We start from the raw sequence: 19,888 nt of genomic DNA on the forward strand, positions 1-19,888 counted from the left end.
AAAACAAAAGCAGTTTTTGAGCTCTGAGCAGCACAGCACAACAGGAAGATTTTATACATCCTCTTTGGTGTGCGCCTATGCATATTCTCAAAGAATGTGAGAAGGCTGAAAGAGGAGTAGTGTATAGGAAGGGCAAAATAAACAAGGTTACTTGCACCTTACAGAACTGTAGGCTTTCTCTTTCTTGCTTTTGAAATTTGATTTCTAGATATGTACAATATTGGGAAGTATTGTGACAATGAATTTTTCATATTGAAGGTGCTATATTGAAATGTAAAAGACAGGAAATACGGTTTTTAATGCAAATTTTCTCCATTTTACATTCCTTTTCAAGTGAAGCCACAAAAGGAAGATACATATGTGTCACAATTGCTTCATGGTAGCTTCCCAAGAATCATAGCTTACAGCACTGATGTACATTCAGATTTACTTTGTCAATCCAGTTCTCTTCCTACTTCTAGAGTTCCTAAAATAAGGAGCTCTTTGGGTATTGATAATAAGGGACTTCATGCTGACAGTGGAGCCATAAACAAATTTAGCAATAAATTGTAATTGATCATCACTACTTCCAGTTAATACTCAGTTTGGAAAATTAATTGTTATACTTAGTTAGTAGAATGTGTTGAATTTGGTAATGTCTGGAAAAAAAGTATGAATAAAAAGCTTGTAACTGACTTGAATTTTTAAACCTTTTGGATCCTGATTAAATTCTTGAGTTAGATGAGATAGGCTTCCAGGACAGCAGCATTAAAAAACCCTACATTTCCATTGTGAGTAATTCTTGAATATTCATCAAGAATCAAGCAGTCAACAGGAGATTGCAAGGTGTGTGCTTTGCAATGACATAAACAGGGACTCCTGATGTGCAAAGGTATGTCTGGAGGCTGGTGGCATCCTGTTGCACCCTAATGTTGCAAAGTGCTGTTCTGTTTCTTACAGATTTCTGAAATAAATTTCTTAACCTAGGAATATATTTCTTGTCTTATGTTTTACACAGAACTAGAAGGTATGTAATTAAAGAAGAATTATATATTTAAATTCCTCATTAGTCCAGCTTTATTACCTTGCAAATTATTTTAGCACATCACCTGTAATCATATTCTGTATGACAGAAGAAGAATTAGATCTTTAATTGTTGGTCTATGTATAAGATTTGAACACATTATCATAGTTACCCAATTAAGTGCTCATGTTTACTCTCAAGGTTGATTTTATTTTCAAGTCTTTCAAAGAAATGTAGCCATATATGTCACTTTAAATAATGTGTCACTCATCAGTATAAATTGCTAAAGCTGCCTGGGCCAAATCTAATCATATTGAACAAGGAAAGAGAAAAGTGAGAGGGAAAAACCAAAAACAGTGCCATTTTATTAAGTGCTAGGTAAGTAATGGATTTTAGTACAGCCAAGATTTGGTTTTTGTCATTGTGTTAGATAGTGGAAGTGAGGTTCAGTTGCCATTCTCAAACAGAAATTCTCTTAGTGGTAGCCACATTTAATCACATTTCCCAGAAGACAGCTGGATATTGCCAATTCGTGCTGTGTCAGCCACTTTCTCTGCAAAGGAGTGTCTCATCACTTGGATTTTAGCATTCTGTAGCAGACAAGTTCCATCCTCTTAAAATTGGCTCAGCAGATAGATTGTGTGGGAATATAACTGCGAGAGCATTACAATCAGTTCTACCAAGAAAATGCACAATAATTATATGGAATTTTAAGATGGCTTTTGAAAAGATTTTCACAAAACATTTAAAATGTATAGAGCATTGTTAAATTCTAGTAGCAATTAAGTTTATCTTAGATGTTTTAGTAAATGTGGCTTTGGTAACTGTTGAAAATTATTATCTGGTTCAGTGGTTTGAAACATCTTTGTGCGTGTTTGAAAAGTCTTAAGTATATTTCAGCTGTGACAAACATTACCAAAAGATTTTATATGTGGAAAACCTTGGAATCTGTAGATATCAAAATTTTTTCTAGCTACTAATCTCATGGAGAGGGAAGGGCAGATGGTATCCTTTCAGATGTGATATAAATAGCCAAAGAAAAGTGTCAAAAAGAAGATAAAATAGCAGGATAACTCCATATCTATGGAACGTACCCACAAGTGTACTTCGAGTGAGGTAATCACATCACATACTTATTTTTGGAAATAGAAGGGTGTCAGCAGAGTGATACAGTCATTGGCATAATGAATATTAAATCTGTAACCAGTCCATTGTAATAAATAAGGATACATACGAGGTACTAATATTTACAAGCACATTTTGTATCACATGAATATGCATTTTCCCTACCACATTTTCCTACTGCATGATATTTCCACTGCTTGTTTAGTTAAATGTATTGCACAAGACAGGAATTGCAGAACACAGTGATGTTCTAAATACTTTGTTTTGTAACTTGCTGGTGGTAAGAAACTTCTTGAATGTCTTTAAAATCTTTGTTTTCATGTAATGATAACTTCAAGAATCTTAACATTTAAAGGTAATTATGAGAAAAAACAAAAAGATTGAGATTTGGGAGCTGTAGTCTATTAATCTGTTAATAGTTCTCTCACTGAATGAGCTATTGACCTGTGATTGTTCATGTGCTTTCTGGGTATAGCATAGACAGCAACTGAAAAGCTCCTGTAAATAAAAATAGTAAAATAGTCAGAAGACAATAGATATGCTGGCTAATAGACAATGAATCATTTTACCTACTGAGTCATCCCTCCATGCAAAACAACCTGCTTCAGCTAAAGAGCAGTAAAATGGTTTAGGCACTCCCTTGGGGATATTATTTTGAACCCTTTTAAGAAGAGGAAGAGGGAAGTGAGCTGAGATATTCCCTGTGATATGGGATGTGTTCACCAGTTAATTCAGGACAGCAGTCAAACCATTGTCTGAAAATAAGGCATAAAATATATCTGTCTCTCTTTTGCTTTAACTTGGGAAAAATTAAAATGGACAAAAGTGGGGACAGAGAGTTTCCAGTGAATCTGAGGAGGAGTAAGAGGGACTGTTGATGATCCAGGGTTACGCTGCTGTACTCTGAATAAAGCTAGTATTTAAAATACCCTGTTATTTTGGAAAATCCTATTACTGGCTTAAATGGTCCTACATTCTGGTATGCTGATTTTGATGGATTTTATTTTGGTTAAGGTCAGAAATGCATTTTTGAAAAGAATTACCAAGTTGCCACCAGTGATTCTGCTTTGTTTCATATTATGGAGTGGTTTTAAAGTGTGCAAAGTGAGTTTCTGTCAAGGGGCACTAAAGCCTAGGATCTATTCTGACTGCTAATGGGCATGCTGTCTTCATGACCAAACCAGCTGTATCTTTGAAATGTGTTCTGCATCTGGCTGGTCCTCAACACCAACTGCTTTGCTCTAAAGAGCTGCTCCTGTCACACCACAGTTTCCTAGTATTAAAGGTATATTTGTGTTTCAGTTTCATCTATTAAAATTGTGGTTTTATTCCTATTTTGATAAGATAATTTTGTGGAAATCTGTATTAGTAGTCTCAAGATCAAAAGCCTAAAAATTAACACTCAGATCTCTATTGCTAGAATACCAAATTTCATCATTTGTCCATTTGTATAAGCACTGTATGCTTTGAACTGAAAGCATCTGATCTACAGTGATAAGGAAACCATATTTAAGAGTAAGGGACTTGCTGTATGTTTTCTAGTACAGATGAGAAAAAAAAGGATTTTTGTCTGGTAGGAGTAATCTCTAGGAAAAAAACACCACTGGGAAAATATAAATATGCTTCTAGGAATGAGGCAGTAAAGTTGACATTTTGTGTGAATTTAGCCTCATCATTCCATGTATCATTTGCAGTGTTCTTAATTAGGGAGGAATGAGGAATTTCCAGGCCTTTATGAGGGTACTTTAAAGCGGCAGCAATAGTTGTAACCTTTCAATTCCTATGAGCTCAGCAAAAGATGCCTGATTAATGTCACATCTTAAACTGTGTCAACTGGGCTGTTCATTCCCTTTTTTAGTAAACATCCTGTTGTCAGGGCAGCTCAGTGTGTCAGCATAAAATATCCTAGTGTTTTAGCTGGCTACTTTAATTAATAAGTCTATGTATCTCTGTTTACTAGTATAAAGCTAAATGGAAATTTTCTTTCATTATTCTATTGACTAGCATGAATGAAAAAATCAAGGGCACCCACAAAATGGTGTTGCTGACATATGTTTGAAGCTTCTCAAAGGACGTAAAGGATATTATATTATTATATTATATATATAATATATTTTCATTATCATATATATTATATATGATATATATATGACATAACATAACATTCAGATATTAGACAGATCTCTAATATTGTGTAGGAAATATTTTTATAGAAAGCTTTTTATACTTAATTCATTCTTTTAAAGATGTTAATATAGCTTTGAATTAATGTTTTGCTTTTCTGCTTTATCAGTTGAAAATAAATGATGGTAGTTTTTAAGAGAGAGGGACAGAAAGAGCAGGAGTGAGAAAAGCATGAAGGCAAAAACAATGGGACTACAAGAAGTGCCCTTGGCATAAAAGGAGAGCTCTAAGCACACACACATTCATAAGAATGAGAAAATTCCACTTGGAAAATGCACAGAAACCCTTTCAGGGGAGAATGGGATGAATTAAGAAATAGGATTGCAGCAAAGTGGAAAGGAGGATTTTGAGGACACACTGAGAACTTTCCCCTGGAGAAGTGTAGAGTGCTTATAGAAAACCTCTGAAAAAACAGGTGGGTCCCATGTAGAGTTAATTTAGAGAGCTATAAAACTTATGTAATAAACTTAAACTGCAAAAAAGGATGTACTGAGCAATCCCTTTCTTTTCTATTCGTTTTTATTCTGTTCCCTTTATTTTTCTATTTCATCTTGCTACAGGAAGAAAATTCTGGAAGTGGGGAGAGATGAAAACAAGTCTTGATTTAAAAAGTAGCCTTTGACAATTTTGTGATTCTTTTGGTGATCACACATTTTAATGTAACCCTGTTTTGCATTATGTTGGGAAAATCTGGACTTCAAGGAGTCGAAAAGCAAGAATCAGTGCTGATGAAGATGTAAGGAGCTAAATAAATATTACTTAAAGGACTTCTCTAAGATGAAAAAAAACCCCCACAACCCTATGAATGTGCTGACCCTGTCTTGAGAATTAAGTTAGATGGTACAATTTAAAGCTTTGTTCCAACATCTGACAGACACACTCTGCATGCTGATGCATAATATCTGAAGATTGTGTGCTTGAAAGAAAGCCTTTTTTGAGCTACATTCTATTTTTGTTAGAATAAAGCAGCTGCTTTTTGGAGCAGAGATCTTCTCAAGTGTTCAGTCTTCTCATTCAAGTTAAGAATTAGCCAAATATTGTGAGCAAATTTTGTGTATGCTTTCTGCCAAGCTGCTGAAGTAGACTAAAGCAAACTATTCTGACCATAAATAGTGCAAATGTGCAGCTTGACCCAAAGAGATGAAAGTAAGTTTTCTTCTGTACCTTACTCCCAAGTTGTCACCACCTCAAGTAATAGAAAAGCACAGAAAGTTTGGAGCATTTTAAAAATGGCTTGAAAAGAAATACAGCTGGGTAAAACTTTCTTCTAGAGAGACTATATGAATGGATGGTATGATCTGCCCCTGATCATTTCTGAAGGAATAAAATTAAATAAATAAAGAAATAAATAAAATAAAATTCCTTTGTTTAAGGAAGGAGACAATTGCAACCCCAAATGTAGCCTTACTAATGGAGTTATTGTAGCTGCAGCACTGCTCACTGGGAGTGACCAGATGATCTTGTACATCTGCTGTTTAGAAAGTCTTGTTTTAAATGTTGGGTGTAAAATGCCCATGTAGTTTTGTAAATATGTCCAAGTCAGTAATTGCAATGCTGTCTAACATACATACAACCACACAGTAAACATGTACCCAGAGTTATACCCCAGTAAACATGTACCAGATGAATATTACATACACTTACAGTGTGTGAACTGCACATCACCTGTGTGAGAGCAGCAGAAAAATCAAGAGTCCACGTTTACTGTGGCTCTAGATGCTTGGGCTGTGCTTGAGAATTAATTTTGCAGCTCCTGAGGTTTGGGTTTGGGAGGTTTTTTTTTTGGTTGGGGGAAAAAAAGATTGCAGAGGTCAGAGGTGTACCAAACAGGCACAGGGAAAATGAAATATCCTGATCCAGCTGTAATAAATTAAGTGTGCACTGTCATTAAAAGCTTTATGAACTAAATAAAATAATATCTATAAACTCCGTCAAGTATAAAATGAGGACAAAAATAACTTTTTAGGCTATAGCATCTGCCTGCAACCTAATTCACAATACAAATAATATAGCAGAACAATGCATAGGAAGGAAGAGGTGTGGACAAAGAAAGGGAGAAAGTACTGAATTACTCTTACATGCACTGATAATAGCATAGTACAGCAGTCTTGCCATATATTAATATCCTGCAAAAGGATATTAGTATAAAATCTGTTATTGTGGTGCACCAGATAATTACCAAACTATGCAGGATATAGGACATTTAACAAACATACACAGAAAAAGATAGATATTGAGTTTTTTCCTTTAGAAAAGAAATTCTAAAAATTCCTGATGATGACATACATGTTCATACAGAAATTTCTGGCAATAGTTTAAGCTGTGCTATATCTGTGGTCAGTAGTTTTAATCCATGGCAATAACAGAGAAGTTGTATTCCTTATTTTATACACACAGGATGAGTTTAGTGTTTTGAGTGGCTATAATTAGAAGTTTAATTCCCTTTTTGTGTTCTAATGTGGTTTTATTAATTACAGCATTTTAAGAGATAATTTTTAATACAGTTCAAAGACTTCTGGGATCAGAAAAGGCAGCTATTGAAAGGGTATCTAAAAGAATAACTTTTGAATGTGGGGAAATAGTGAATGGTGAGAAAGTAAAAAGGAAATACAATAATCCAGGAGACTTTGATTGAGAAGGTGGAGAATTCAGTCCCACGAGAGGTAGGATTAGTACACTGAGTAATGGAAATGTAGAAAATATGTGAGCTGGAAAGGGGAAACTAATTCAGGTTCCAGAGGTCAGTGAATGATAATACCTTCAAACAGTAAAATGTTCTTCTGTTTTCTGTTTCTATTTGCATGTGATAAGGTTAGAAGAATAGATAAAAAAAACTTTTTGAGAGTGCTCTTTTTAGCTTTAAATATATGTAATTTTTTTTCTATTTGAAGAAGGCATCCAGAGAAAACAGAAGACCCTGTTTCCTTTGATAGTTTAATCAAACACTTCTAGTAAAACACTAACAGTAGTAGCATGCTTATTTTAAAACAAAAGTTAAAGTGGGAATTCACCTTTTGCACTTGGAAAGCTGGGTAGATTTCAAAGATGTAAGTATACTTTGTCAGTGCTGTAGTTTATTGGAAGATAAAGGGATAATAAATTGGAACAGGTGGGTATTTAATGGAAACTTTTACCTTTATTAAGTCCTTCATATTGCAAAAGGAGTTTGAAGAAAAAAGCAAAACTAGTGTGAGGCTAAAGAATGTAATTTAATTTCTATATTTGGAAAGCAGATAATTATAAAAGGTTTTTCTTTTGTTTCTGTTTCTAAAAGAAGGCAGAAGTTTTAGAGACAGCTTAAGGTTTATTGCTTGACTGAGGTGGTTTCACAGTGAGCTGAGAAAGAGACCTTGTTGTGTTAACAGTGTATAAACATAGAAGTCATCATCCCCTTCTCCAGAGAGAAAAAATAGCCAAGGACATAACAACAGTGTTGTCTCTGTGACTGGGCAGCATAGGAGGTTAGCACACGAATGTTAGAGGTTGCATTTGTAATTTCCTATCTTTGGAGAGGGCAGAAGAAGAGAGGATATTGTCAGATGTTGAATAAAAGCAGCATGAAGAGAATGACAAAGGCATAATAAAAGACAAAGGGAAATTTTACAACTGTGGAGCATGACTTAAAAGTTTAAAGCCCATATTCTTGCTTCATTAACTAACACAGGGTAAAATCTGAGGAACAGCAAAGTGATTGATCTTGCATGTGAGGAGATTGAGATGAACTCTGTGTTTCTCCCTGGGGATTTGCTTTGGCCACCTATGAACTCTGGAGCAGATATCTTGTCTGCAGCAGATCTTCTGAAATTCTGGCTAAGATGTTGCAAATACTTTCAAAGTATGCCCCCGGGGTGTGAGACTAAGAACAGGAGGAGTGGTTGCTCTGCTGCTGGAATGGTGTTCCATGGTCTGGGCTGGAGAGACGCTGTGAGTCTGACCCAGGAAGGCTTTTTCTGTGCAGTGCTGGAAATGACACTCTGTGAGCACTTTAGCACTTCAATAAAAACGTGCTAATTTCATCCCATAGTGCTTCAACTGTAAGAAGCTGTCTTCATGTTTCAGAAAGGCCTTTTTTTCCCCCTCACTTCTGTAAGTTTAAAGGGGGACAAGTATTTCTGCTTTGTTGCTGTTGGAAGTCTTTGTTAGTAACTTTGGCGTCCAATTCATTACTGCAGTCATGTTTTCACAGCCTGGTGTGAGAGATAAACCCTCTGCAAATGAAGACAGCATCCATTTTCTTTCTACCTCAGGCCACACAGAATTGATTGGGGTAATAAAATGACAGTACGATGTAATATACTGACGGCTCTTTAATTTGAAAACTAGTTCCAGGCTGATTCAAAACTTGTTTAAAGCTTATTTATGACTTGTGTAATTCTCAACTGGACCAAGGTAAAGGATGATAGATGAAAAACGATGCAGAGTTAACATAATGTATTCAAACCTGTCAGCTTGAAATCATCTATAAGGGGTTTGTTTCAATCCTATTTTAGTTTTGTTCTAAAGAAGCATTAGCAGAAAAGGTAGTGGCTGTTAGGCTGGTGTGATCACTGTTTAAGACACTATTTTTCCATCATCGTATTTCAAATGGAAATTCTTGAGCTTTTTAGGAAAATATTTTATGCATAGTTTAAAAATATAAAAATATACACTGGCTCTTCATTTTCTTTACAATAAGAAGCAATGTTGGTTTCTATTTTGTTAAGTCAGTATCTATCTGTGCTGACAGTAACATGGATTGGTAAATACAGCATTTTGCTACCATGATGTTCACTGTGTGTTTTGACTGTATATGTATATACAGACTACACATGTTTGTATATACATATCTGCATCCTATTTTCATCTACCGTGCATACCTGTATATGTGTCTCAATCTGGAATTAAAGGTCTGGTTTTTGAAAAGCAAAATGTGAGAACAGTGAAATTGTTAAATTAAGCCACAACATCAGCATAGCATAAAACCTAAACATCTCCCTTTGAAATCTATCACTTTCATGTGGCTTGCAGATGAAATCCACATCTGTTCTGTATGCATTATTGATTTTTCAGTATACTGTGTCAGTGTTCCTTCTGCACAGAGAAGCACAAAACTGAAGGCACAATGTGTGCTCCTGTATGGTAGAGGCAAAGAGTAAATACACCAATTGGACTGAAGGGAAGAAGAGAACTGAATACTGAAAAAACTAGTAAGCAGATTCCATCCCAGGACTAGACTATCTGATTTGTTATGTATTTCTGTCAACATGTAATTAAAATATAATTTTTTGCAGAAAAGAGATTGATCAAGCCTATGCAGTTGTGTTATCTTAGACTGCGTGAGCATTTAGGTCACAGGAAAAGAGTCATTGTTAAAAGCAGGGATATCTTTCTTGCATAAACATAGCAAAATGTCTACACATTTCATTTCCTCTTCAAGGTTTTGTAAGTCCAAGAAGGTTCTTATTCTGAGAAGCTTTGATCAAAATCTGCATTTTTCAGGAAAAAAATTATTACTGAGAATTTGGAATTTTTTTTTATAATGCACTTGTATTTTCACAAAGTGTTTCTACATTTTAAGGAAGCTGAAAGTACCATTTAATGGCTTTCCCCCATAGTTTATTAATTAATATAACTAAATACTCTGATCCATTATAAAGCTATGTATTGATCTGTCTGACGTGAAAATACAGATTTGTGATTTTTCCTGTGTAGTTTAGAACATGTAATAATGAGTTAATGAAGTGGGAAGAGCTTAAGCACCAGAAAAGACATGTACCAAAATAATTACTGTGATTAAATGTCCATAAACCACCACGTCCATTACTACTACAGCTGAGGCTGACAGATCAATGATAGTGTCATTGTTTTCATCATGCAGGACATTGAAAAAAATAATAAAGTGATTTCAGGAGAGTAAATTTTAATTATTTTTAAAGTATATTTTTCCTTTTAACACTTCTGTGGTAAAAATATTGATTCAGGTCAGTGGTAGTGGTTTCTCAACTTTCCAAGTGTAAATGATGCTAATACTCTTTCAGAGCAGTATTCTTGCCAGAATACAAGTACCAGGATTTCTAACCAAAACTGTTGCTCACTTGGCCACATATTCATAACACACCTGGGAGCAGCTCTGTAAAAGTTCTCATTTGCACCTTGCAGCATTTTTATTGGTACCATTGGTATCATGGATCCAAGAAAGGATCTCATTCCACTTACTGAATATGTCTCTTTCTGAAAGCTGCACTTCACATGTTGTCAGACTAGTTCGCAGCAACACAGATTGCCTGTGATGCATATTTAGACTGCAGAATAGTCTGGATTGGAAGGGATCCACAAGGATCATCAAGTTCAGCTCTTTAAGTGAATGGCCCATACTGGGATCAAGCCCAGGACCTTGGCATCATTAGCACCATACTCTGACCAACAAACAATGTGAAAAGAGAGAATAAAACCAGAGCAATTGGGAAGGGAGGCATATTTGCTTGGAATGGTTTCTGAATAATAAAGCAAATTAGGTTTCCATCCATCTTTCTAAAAATAGAAGTATTAAATTAGCCAGCTGGTTCTTAGGAGAAGGATAGCCAAGCTGCTGGAGAGGAAGATGCTCAAGATTTGATGTAAAAAAGAATCCATAGACTTCTTGAGACAAAGAAATGTAACAGGAATGTAAGCTTACCAAATTGCAGTTGCTCAGATAATTTTTGAAAAGCACTGTTTATTACTTTAAAAAAGCAAGTAACTGAAAATGGTTGCCACCATCATCTGGCCACAGGTAATAGCAGCATAACAAAAGCTTGTTCAGGTACAAAATACAAGCAGAATTCAAGGAGAAAAATCACTGAACCAACGGATTCAGACAAGTGTATAATTTTCTTCCTGCAGATGTGTTTGTTACTTTTGTTTTTGTTAGAAGCACAGAAGTGCTTCTGGAAACATATTGAGCTGATAAGTGGCATTGATTTAACTTTCTCAAGGAGAAAACAGTACTGTTCTATACTCAGAGTGAGCTCATGGCTAATTGGGTAAACAAGAAAAAATATCCTCAACATCATAGTTCACTGGGACCAAACTGAGGTGGCCTTTGAGAGAGAAGATGCTTGCCTGTACAAGTCCGGGGAAACCAGTGAGCTGTCAGGATAAACATGCTGTAAATTTCCTTTTGATTGCATATATAGCATGGGAAAAATCAGACTTTTATTATTTGAATGCTAGAGATGTTTCTTCTTGCAGCTCACTCTGTTTGGCAGATATTCTTCCAAGATACCTCCTCTTTTCTTTTGTTCCACAGATCCAGCATTATGCCCATAAAACAGTTCAGTGCAATGGCAGTTGGACTTCACTGTTAACATTTTAATTGATGGCATTCTTTAGTCTTCACTAAAAGCTATTTTTTTCCTAAAACATCTTCCTCATACCAAACCTGAATTTTAAAGTGTCATGGCACAAAATGGTCCAGAGCATCCTTTTTCTAAGTCTCAGGTGATACAAGGAGAAAGGTGTAAAAAAAATCTTTATTAGAAATATTTAAGCACAGTAGTTTTTCCACATTATAGTCTTTGGGAACTCCCTCCATGTGTTAATTCTTTTACAGTGTCTAGTCTCACCAGATGTGATTCTCTGTGTGATTCAATAATGGTTGTTGGACCAGTGCTCACTTTTTCCCTTTCTATGCAATGGGCTAAACTGCAATTGCTGAATATTATCATTATGAAATTTTAATTTACTTCTTACAGGTTGTTATGTTTGAAAACTTAATATGAGCTCTGCAGCTTGCAGTTTCCAAAAGTATAATCTTGATTTCCTTGCAATTAGTGAATGTAGAAAGAAGGTGATATATCAAAAGCAGATACTCTGCTTGCTAAGCGATGACATCTAAAATACTTTCTGTAATGAGCATTACAAGCACAGTAGAGATTGTACTGACTAATGGATTTTTTTCTCTGCATTAAAATATCTCAAACTATGCTGTTATCAAAACCTCTGTGTGAAGCAGTGAAGGTATTAAAGTGGGTTTTTTGAATTTTTTATTTTGAATGATTCAGTCATGTTGTGTGGCAAAATTGAGGCAATTTGGAAAACAGAATGTAAATTACTTAAGAATTTTTTTTTTTATTTTACTGTAATGTTAAATTTACTAAAAGATAGCAAACTCTACTAACTTCTTCAGTTTTACCAGGTTGTGGTTTGCAGTGACTGGTAAAATACATTTGTTGGGGGCATTTCTAGCATGGCTCCAGCTGTTTTGCAGAAGCATCCATCTGCCATAAGTGGACCAAATGTAATATTCCCTTCCGTGCGGTTCAGGAGCAGGGGTAGGTATGGGTAAAAAACCATGTTTATTCAGAACTTTGCAATTCTGAAATGCTGTAACTAATTAATAGTCTTAAAATTCTCTAATGGAGAAAATATTATTATTTCAAAAGAAATTATATGACAGGTGCTTTTGATTCAGGCGTAAGAAATTGCCCAGAATAAAAAGAATAGAATTTCAGACCTCAAGTATTTTTTATTTCTCTCGCTGTGCTTAAAGCACAGTTCCTCTGGGAAGTCTCATTTTTTTGGCGTGCCACATCAACACGCTGCTGAGGGGTCTGTTTGTGTCTGTTGCCCTCAGGACTCCGAGCCGTCAAATGAGGTGGTCTCAGAGGCCCCAGGTAACGTGGTACCCTCTACCTCAAGAAGTAGCTCTGAAGAGCTGATATCGGTGGCACAGAAACGTCCAGAAGAGGTAGGACATTCTGTGTCTGTTTTTTTCCAAGATTAACTGGTGGGGAATACACATTTGCCTCTGTTTTTCATGCCTAGTGTTGTACTACTAATAGCAGAGACTTTTTAAAGCTACAGTTCTGTCTTATACTCCCATATAAACAGCATGCAAGACCAAGGTAAAACTCAGAACTATTATTAATGGTACCTACAAGTATATTCCATAATATGTGCTACTTTTTAAATACTGTTTCTTACTGTGAGTAATTAGGATTTTTTTAAATCCTTCCTATCTGTCACACCATGACAGTAACAGGAGCCCTATTAGATTCTGGCAAAATGAACTTCATTACATTGGAGAGTGAGAAATAGAATCTGTACATTGGAATGTAGGTAGATATAAACTTTTATCATCCTTCACAAAATTTCAGTATGTCTTACTTCTGATTTGTGCAAAGGAAAGACTCTTCCTGAGATTGGGCCTTTCTTTGTTCTCTTGGTTTCAAAAAGTGATGTCATAGTAGTAGTAGTGATGTAGTCATAAGTTCATACTTCCTGGTTTTGTAAGCAAAGGTGCTTGTAAGGTAGGGCAGCCAATGACTCAGGGTGTTTTCTGTTCCTGCTGTGCATCCCAATCATAGTACACTATAGCTGCAGGAGATGTTGTCTGTGGAATTCAGACTCATAACTTCATTTCATGGTGGCAATCATCTTCCCAGGGAACCATTATTATCCCTAAATTAACCTTTCCTGTGAGATGTAAGTCCTTCCTTTGTAGTAGCCTTAACACTTAATCTTGGCTTATTCAAACAGTTTAGTTGGTATTATTACTATTCAAAATACATCTAGTACCAGGTATATAAAGACGAGTCTTTGCTGGGTTTTTTCTGAGACTTCTTTTGACTTTAATTTTCAGAAGAAAGGAGTATGAAGTGCTAGTCTTAGGAAATAAAATGCCATTTATTAGTTTAGTGCAGCCTTTAGATAAATATCTTCATTTTTCTGATAGTCTTGTCACTTTGTCTGAAGAAGAGGGAAGGTCCAGAGTGTGAAGCCAGGAGAATTCTTAAGAGTGTCTCCTGGAATAAGACCAAGTAGATTCACTTATTTTGGGATATCACTGCATATTCCCAGATAAAAAGTCAGGTTGTCACATATAAGCAGTCCTGAGGACAGAGTAGTGCCAGCTTTTGGGAATAATTTTTTGTGCATTTCTAAGTAGCAAAGAGACCTCTGTGTGTGGAGAGCTGTGGAATCTGCCTCTCAGTTCACAGCTTTGTCAATTTACCTCACTCCACTGGAGAAATTAAAATTGAGAGCAGAGCGGATGCTTAAAAATAAAAAGAGAGGAAAAGTCCTACAGAAAGAGGAATGAAATATGGTTAGTTGGTAAAAGGTGACTAAGAGGAAGATGAGTATACAGTTTTTGGTTTTGTGGAATAAAAGCAGCTCAGCTGTGGGGGAGAGGAAGCTTCAGGGAATCAAAAGATGGAAATACACCTCAAATTTTACAAATAGTTCAGTAGTAGTTCATGTTGAAGCTGTTTTACTGAATGTGGGGTCATGTGGTTTATAAGGGAATGAGACTTTCTCCAATCATATTTACTGCAGTTTGTACAAAAGAGAGAGAGGCGAGTCAGAAAGAGTTTTGTGGTTGGATTTGCAGGGAACCTTGAGAGGGGAGCAGCAGTATGCTGAATTTCCAAATTCAGAACCCACCATGAAACAAACCATCTAAGTTACTGATGGGTAAGTGAGCATGATAAACAAACATTTGTGAATTACACCCTAAAAAAGAGGTCCAAAAAGTGTTTGCAGAGCTTGAATTAAGCTAATGGCTTTTTATTTTAAATTTTGTTGAAGTCTTCTGGTACATCTTTCAATATCTGCTTAATGAGTTAATATGTGGAATTGACTACTGACTGGTATATATTTGTGTAATTTATGACTCATCTGAATTCAAACCATCAGCATGGGTGAGAGTTGTTAAAGAAAAGCTCAAATGCAGCTGTGGAATAGAGAAATATGAGAAAAGAGTAAAGAAGGCTGGGTGGCTAACAGCAAAGGGTTTCAGGAAGGTGCAGAAAATTTGAAAAGGTTGCAGAGAGTGGTGTTCAAAAAGAGTCTTGGGCTTGCAAATGTGAGGACACATAACTTCTAGTAGGAGAAAGTATGGAAAATCCCATGAACTGCCACATTAATTTGGATAAAGCACTTCTATTTCCTGCTTACAATTTGATTTCCTCTCAGATACGACAGTCTGAATCTTACCCTCAGTTACTTGTGTCATCAGTAGGATATTATTTGTGGGATGCAATATAATCACTCAAATGAGGTCTTGTTTTGTTGTCTAGTCATTTCTCCTATTAGAAATGATGGTCAAATATTGAGTTCTCCTCAACAGGAAGACAGAATGGCATCCACTCCTCTTACTGCTGTCCTTCTTCCCAGCCACTTTTGGTGCTTCAAAGTTAGATTTAATTCTATGTTGGATCAGTTGTGAATTTTCTGTGAATTTCATTGGTGTCCTGAATCATCTGTTAGCGATTTAGGAAAGTGTGTGTATTTATCAGTATATTTCACTTGCAGAAACCTTTTGTGTTATAAAGTAACTCAGCTGACTTTAAAGTTAGAAAGATAGTTTATTGTCTCTTTCCAAAAGCTGCGCAAGCCTCTGTAAAATTTAAGTTGTATAGATTTGAATGCTTGAATAATTTTAATTAGTGTCCATCCTAAAATAAGGATGTGATTGATATTTAATATTGTATATATTTCCAGAGGGATTTTAAGCACTGGATTTGAAAAGTATCGTTGAAAGAAGAATTCAGTGCATTTGGAAGGGGAGAGACGTGTCTCATCCTAATTTCAGTGTAATTTTGTTAAATTTCCAAGGAGTTTATATAGATTCAGCAGTTTTCCTCCAATAATAATACTTAGGATAGAATTTTTGTTCCCACAAGACTTTCAAAATTCAGAACTACATCACTGTTACATTGGTATGCCCTTTTTTCTCTGATACTACACATTCTTTACCATCAATGGATGAAAGGAAATTCTCTGGATGTTGTGATTATTTAAGATGCAAGCTTTTAAAATGTTTTAAATGCAGAAATGCACTTTCTTGAATAACACTGCAATTGTTCAATAAAGTTGAAAGGTTGGTGTATCAGCTTTCATGACCCTTATTCTGTTTTCTGTGGTCAGCTTCACTTTGCATCTGGCAGTTGTATTGGTACATACATTTACATTGGTTTCTGATGGATATACAGAAATGCTGAAGAAAGTGGAGATTTCTTGCTGAAGTAGTTTTACTTTGCCTTTTTCATGTGTCTGAAGAGCAAGATGGGTGGGCTTTGTCTTCTTGATAGCATTTCTCATAAGCAGCCCTTTAGTCCATGGGGGATGATGGTGTCAGTGGTTTGTTATTTAAGTAAGAAAATACTGATTTTGACAGTTCCCTGAAATGTGAGTCTCATAAGAGGCATATTCTCTTGTTTAATTAGAAGTAAAATAGAAGTACATGAGTTATGTGTATTAATTTCCTTTGCCAGTCCTGTGGCAAATTAATTAATCATGTTTTAATAGTGTAAGCCTAGAGGCTAACAGCTGATCTTTCTGAATCTGAATGTCTGCATTGCAGAACAGTACAGATACAGAGGAAAAGCTGTCCTATCCTTTCTCTTGTATAGAAAAGTGAATTCAACAACCAACAAGCCCCTACCAAAAAAAAATTTAAAAGGCACATATAAAGCATGGAGCACTTTAGGGTAAAATATAAATTATATTTTCATAGCATATGAACCAGAATAGTTGATGCGTCTGTGGTGCTTTTTGGATGCTGGATTCAAACTATAAAAGCTGTGCAAATTTTTGTGGTTCTTATCTAAGGAAGGATTAAGATAGGTACCCTCTAACCTGGTTCTGAACTATTAGACATTCAGTGCTTCCAGTTTATCTGGATAGAGCCCAGACATTTTTCCATAAGTAATGTACAGCTAAGGTATAGTGATTTGTTTGATAGAAAAAGACGTGTCACACACTTAAGTCATCTGCCATTAGTTGTAAGGATGGTACAAGCATCCTAAAAGGATTGTATAATTCAGTTTTAACTGCATTATTTCCTATACGAGGGAAGGAGATGTTGCATGATTTCTGTTAATACAATTGGCTGCTGATATTGTCTTTTGTTTCCTGATTTATCCTCCTTCCTTGATCTTGGGCTGAAACCTTTCCCAAACAGTCCCTTTTGCATTTCAAGTTAGTACAAAAAGAATTTTTTTTTAACCCAAAGCTATGAATTTCATCATCAGTGTGTCCAGTCCATCCTTACAATATTTTATTACACTGAGGTTTTTACTTTTTAAACAAAGTATGATCTAACATGTTCTGAAATGACTGAATTGAAACTAATTCCATGGGAAAGTTTGTAATAATCATCATGTGATAATTTTTTCCATCTGCTATTATTAGACTATTGAATAACTGAATTTCCATCACTGGCATAATTCATTTCTGAAAATAATCATCATGAAGAATAAGCACCATCAAGAAGTAGAGAGATTATTTGCACTATTAAAGAACACAAGAATGTATTAGATAAAATATATTTGTGTTTCTATCTGTATGTATAAATGCACAGCTGTTATGCTTGCACTTGTGAAAAGCCTGTGCATTCTTTTCTAAATTTCATTGGCCTAACCGTATATTCCCTCTATTCTGTGTAGCTGCTGGCTTGAATGCATTTAATACAAAATTTGTCAGACAGTTGTTGCTATAAATGCATTCTTTCTGACCCATTGCTAATTAAAAAAAAAAAACTAGTGACAGACATAGGGTGAGTTGGACTCATATTTAATCTTGACCACTATTTTTTTTTGTTTAACTTCTGAGGAGCTTCCCCACTATGAAAAATACTTGTAAATGTCCATGCTGCATGCACCTAACAGTCTGTTTCCTGATTAAAAATCATAAGTGATAACTTACTTGTTATTTTGTATCATAAGTAAATAATTCCCCTTTATATCAGTAGTGATACTGGAATGTGATTTTGTACTCTGACCCTGCTGCTATACTGAGATCTGCAAACAGACAAAACACCACAAAGAAAAAAACAAAAAAACCTTGGCATATTTTAACAAAGAAGGAAACATATTGGGTCATCTGTGTCATCCATATCCTGGTAGACATAGGATGGATCCTTCCAGTGCATTTCTTAGTACTTCTTTCTGGTTTTAAAGCTTCTGAGCAGTGGTGGTTCTCATACTTCTGGGTCTTTTCCTTTATGCTCCTTCACAGTAAACATTCTGAAGGTGTTTATTACATAATGTTTATTACACTCCTCCTTTTTGTTTTCTCTGAGTAACAGCAGAAGAGTTGCAGCAGATTACAGACCTGGGATTGAAATGCATTTTGAATATTTTCTGGATCTAAGTCAGATTCGCTGTAGAAAAGACTGATGTTTGGTTCCTTTGCAGAATTACTTGTGGGTGATTTGGCCCATAATCCAACTCTTGTCATAGTGTGTGTGTCTTCCAGTCATCAGACTCATTTATCAAAACAGGGGAGTTGAGTCACATTTGCAGATCATTTGGCACTCAAGAGATTTGTTTGATTTTACTTTTCATGCTTCTACAAGTAATTATTATTGTTACTGTAGTTCCCATTAATATTTCAGAACAGAAGTTGTAAGCCACTTGCTTAAAGAGCCTTTAAGTCTAACTGTATTAAAAGTGAATTAATAATGAACTGAGAAAAGGAACATAATACCTTTGACTACTGAAGTGGTTCTTCCATAAAATAAACTGGGAAATACAGTTAAGCATGTAAATGCTCTGGAGTTAGGAATTCATATTTTCCTGCTAATCTCTTCACATGACTGTTTTATGTAATCTTCTTAATAACTAAGTATAAAGGTCGCAAGATGGCTGGAAAATGCTGTCATGCAGTTCTGCTTTTGAAGTAAAAATTTATTTATGTATATTTAAGCGTTAAATGGCCTTATGAAATGAGGGTTCTTCTTAGAAGAACATTATTAATTTAAAAAATGAATTAGATCTGTTCAAAATTTCCACAAATCCAAGACATTTTTTTATTTAACCTTTTCACAGTCTCTGCCCTTCTTTAAAGTACATTCAGTCCTATATCATCTGTTACTCAGGAAGGTATTTAATACATGAGTGGGCATCATTTGCATTATACAAGAAGATTAACTTTACAAGCTCTGCTATTAATCTGAGTAGCTCTACATATTGACCTATGAAAGAACATAATTAAGTTAGCTTAATTAAGTTAGTTAATTGTTACACTCTGATGAATTTACTATTGAGAGGAAATTAAAGGCAAATAGAAAATGGCATTCATTGGTTTGAAATCATGTTTTAAAGGGTTTCACAAAGATACTTTATATATAGATGACTAAAATATCTATTGTGTAATAAGCACAGCAGATGCCATTGAAATCCCTGCAGTTTTCTCCTTTATTGCCTGACATACATCCATATTTCTAAAAGAGATTTTAAAAGCGTGCTAAAAATTTAGAAAATAACTGTTGTGAGGTTTTTCCCCAATACCCAAAAAATTGAATTCAGAAATCCTGTCTACACATGAACCCCAGAGAAAAGTACAACATTGAAGTTCATTAAGTGTTATAATGTGATACTGAAGCCTCCTTTGGGGTAGAGAAAAGAATTTAAAAACCCCTAGAGCAGTAAGCAATACCCCATCATCTGTACATTCTCACACATCAGCATAAGAATGTCTTTCTCATGCAGTGATGGAGGGGAAAGGAGAGACACTCCAGGAATTTACTCTGTCAGCTGCATTTCTGTTGTCAGGAGTGCCTGCAAGTTCACTGCAGGAAAGCATTCAGGGTTTCAGCACAGATCTGTGCAT

General features: G+C 35.4%; 1 protein-coding gene across 4 annotated transcripts in view; it reads left to right on the forward strand.

Annotated features, from left to right (window-relative positions):
- PHF14 (PHD finger protein 14) overlaps positions 1-19,888 on the forward strand; it is a 161,511-nt gene that overhangs the window by 114,794 nt on the left and 26,829 nt on the right. For 2 of the 4 annotated variants that reach the window (XM_058800763.1, XM_058800755.1), the window contains one exon: positions 12,906-13,019. The exons of 1 other annotated variant lie outside the window; for it this stretch is intronic. In XM_058800763.1, coding sequence (XP_058656746.1) covers positions 12,906-13,019 — 114 coding nt within the window. Of the gene's footprint in view, positions 1-12,905; positions 13,020-14,663; positions 14,747-19,888 lie in introns of all 4 variants that reach the window. One more of the 4 variants, XM_058800772.1, reaches the window with a different exon arrangement.

Source organism: Ammospiza caudacuta, chromosome 1, assembly GCF_027887145.1.
Source record: "Ammospiza caudacuta isolate bAmmCau1 chromosome 1, bAmmCau1.pri, whole genome shotgun sequence".
NCBI classification, from domain to species: Eukaryota; Metazoa; Chordata; class Aves; order Passeriformes; family Passerellidae; genus Ammospiza; species Ammospiza caudacuta.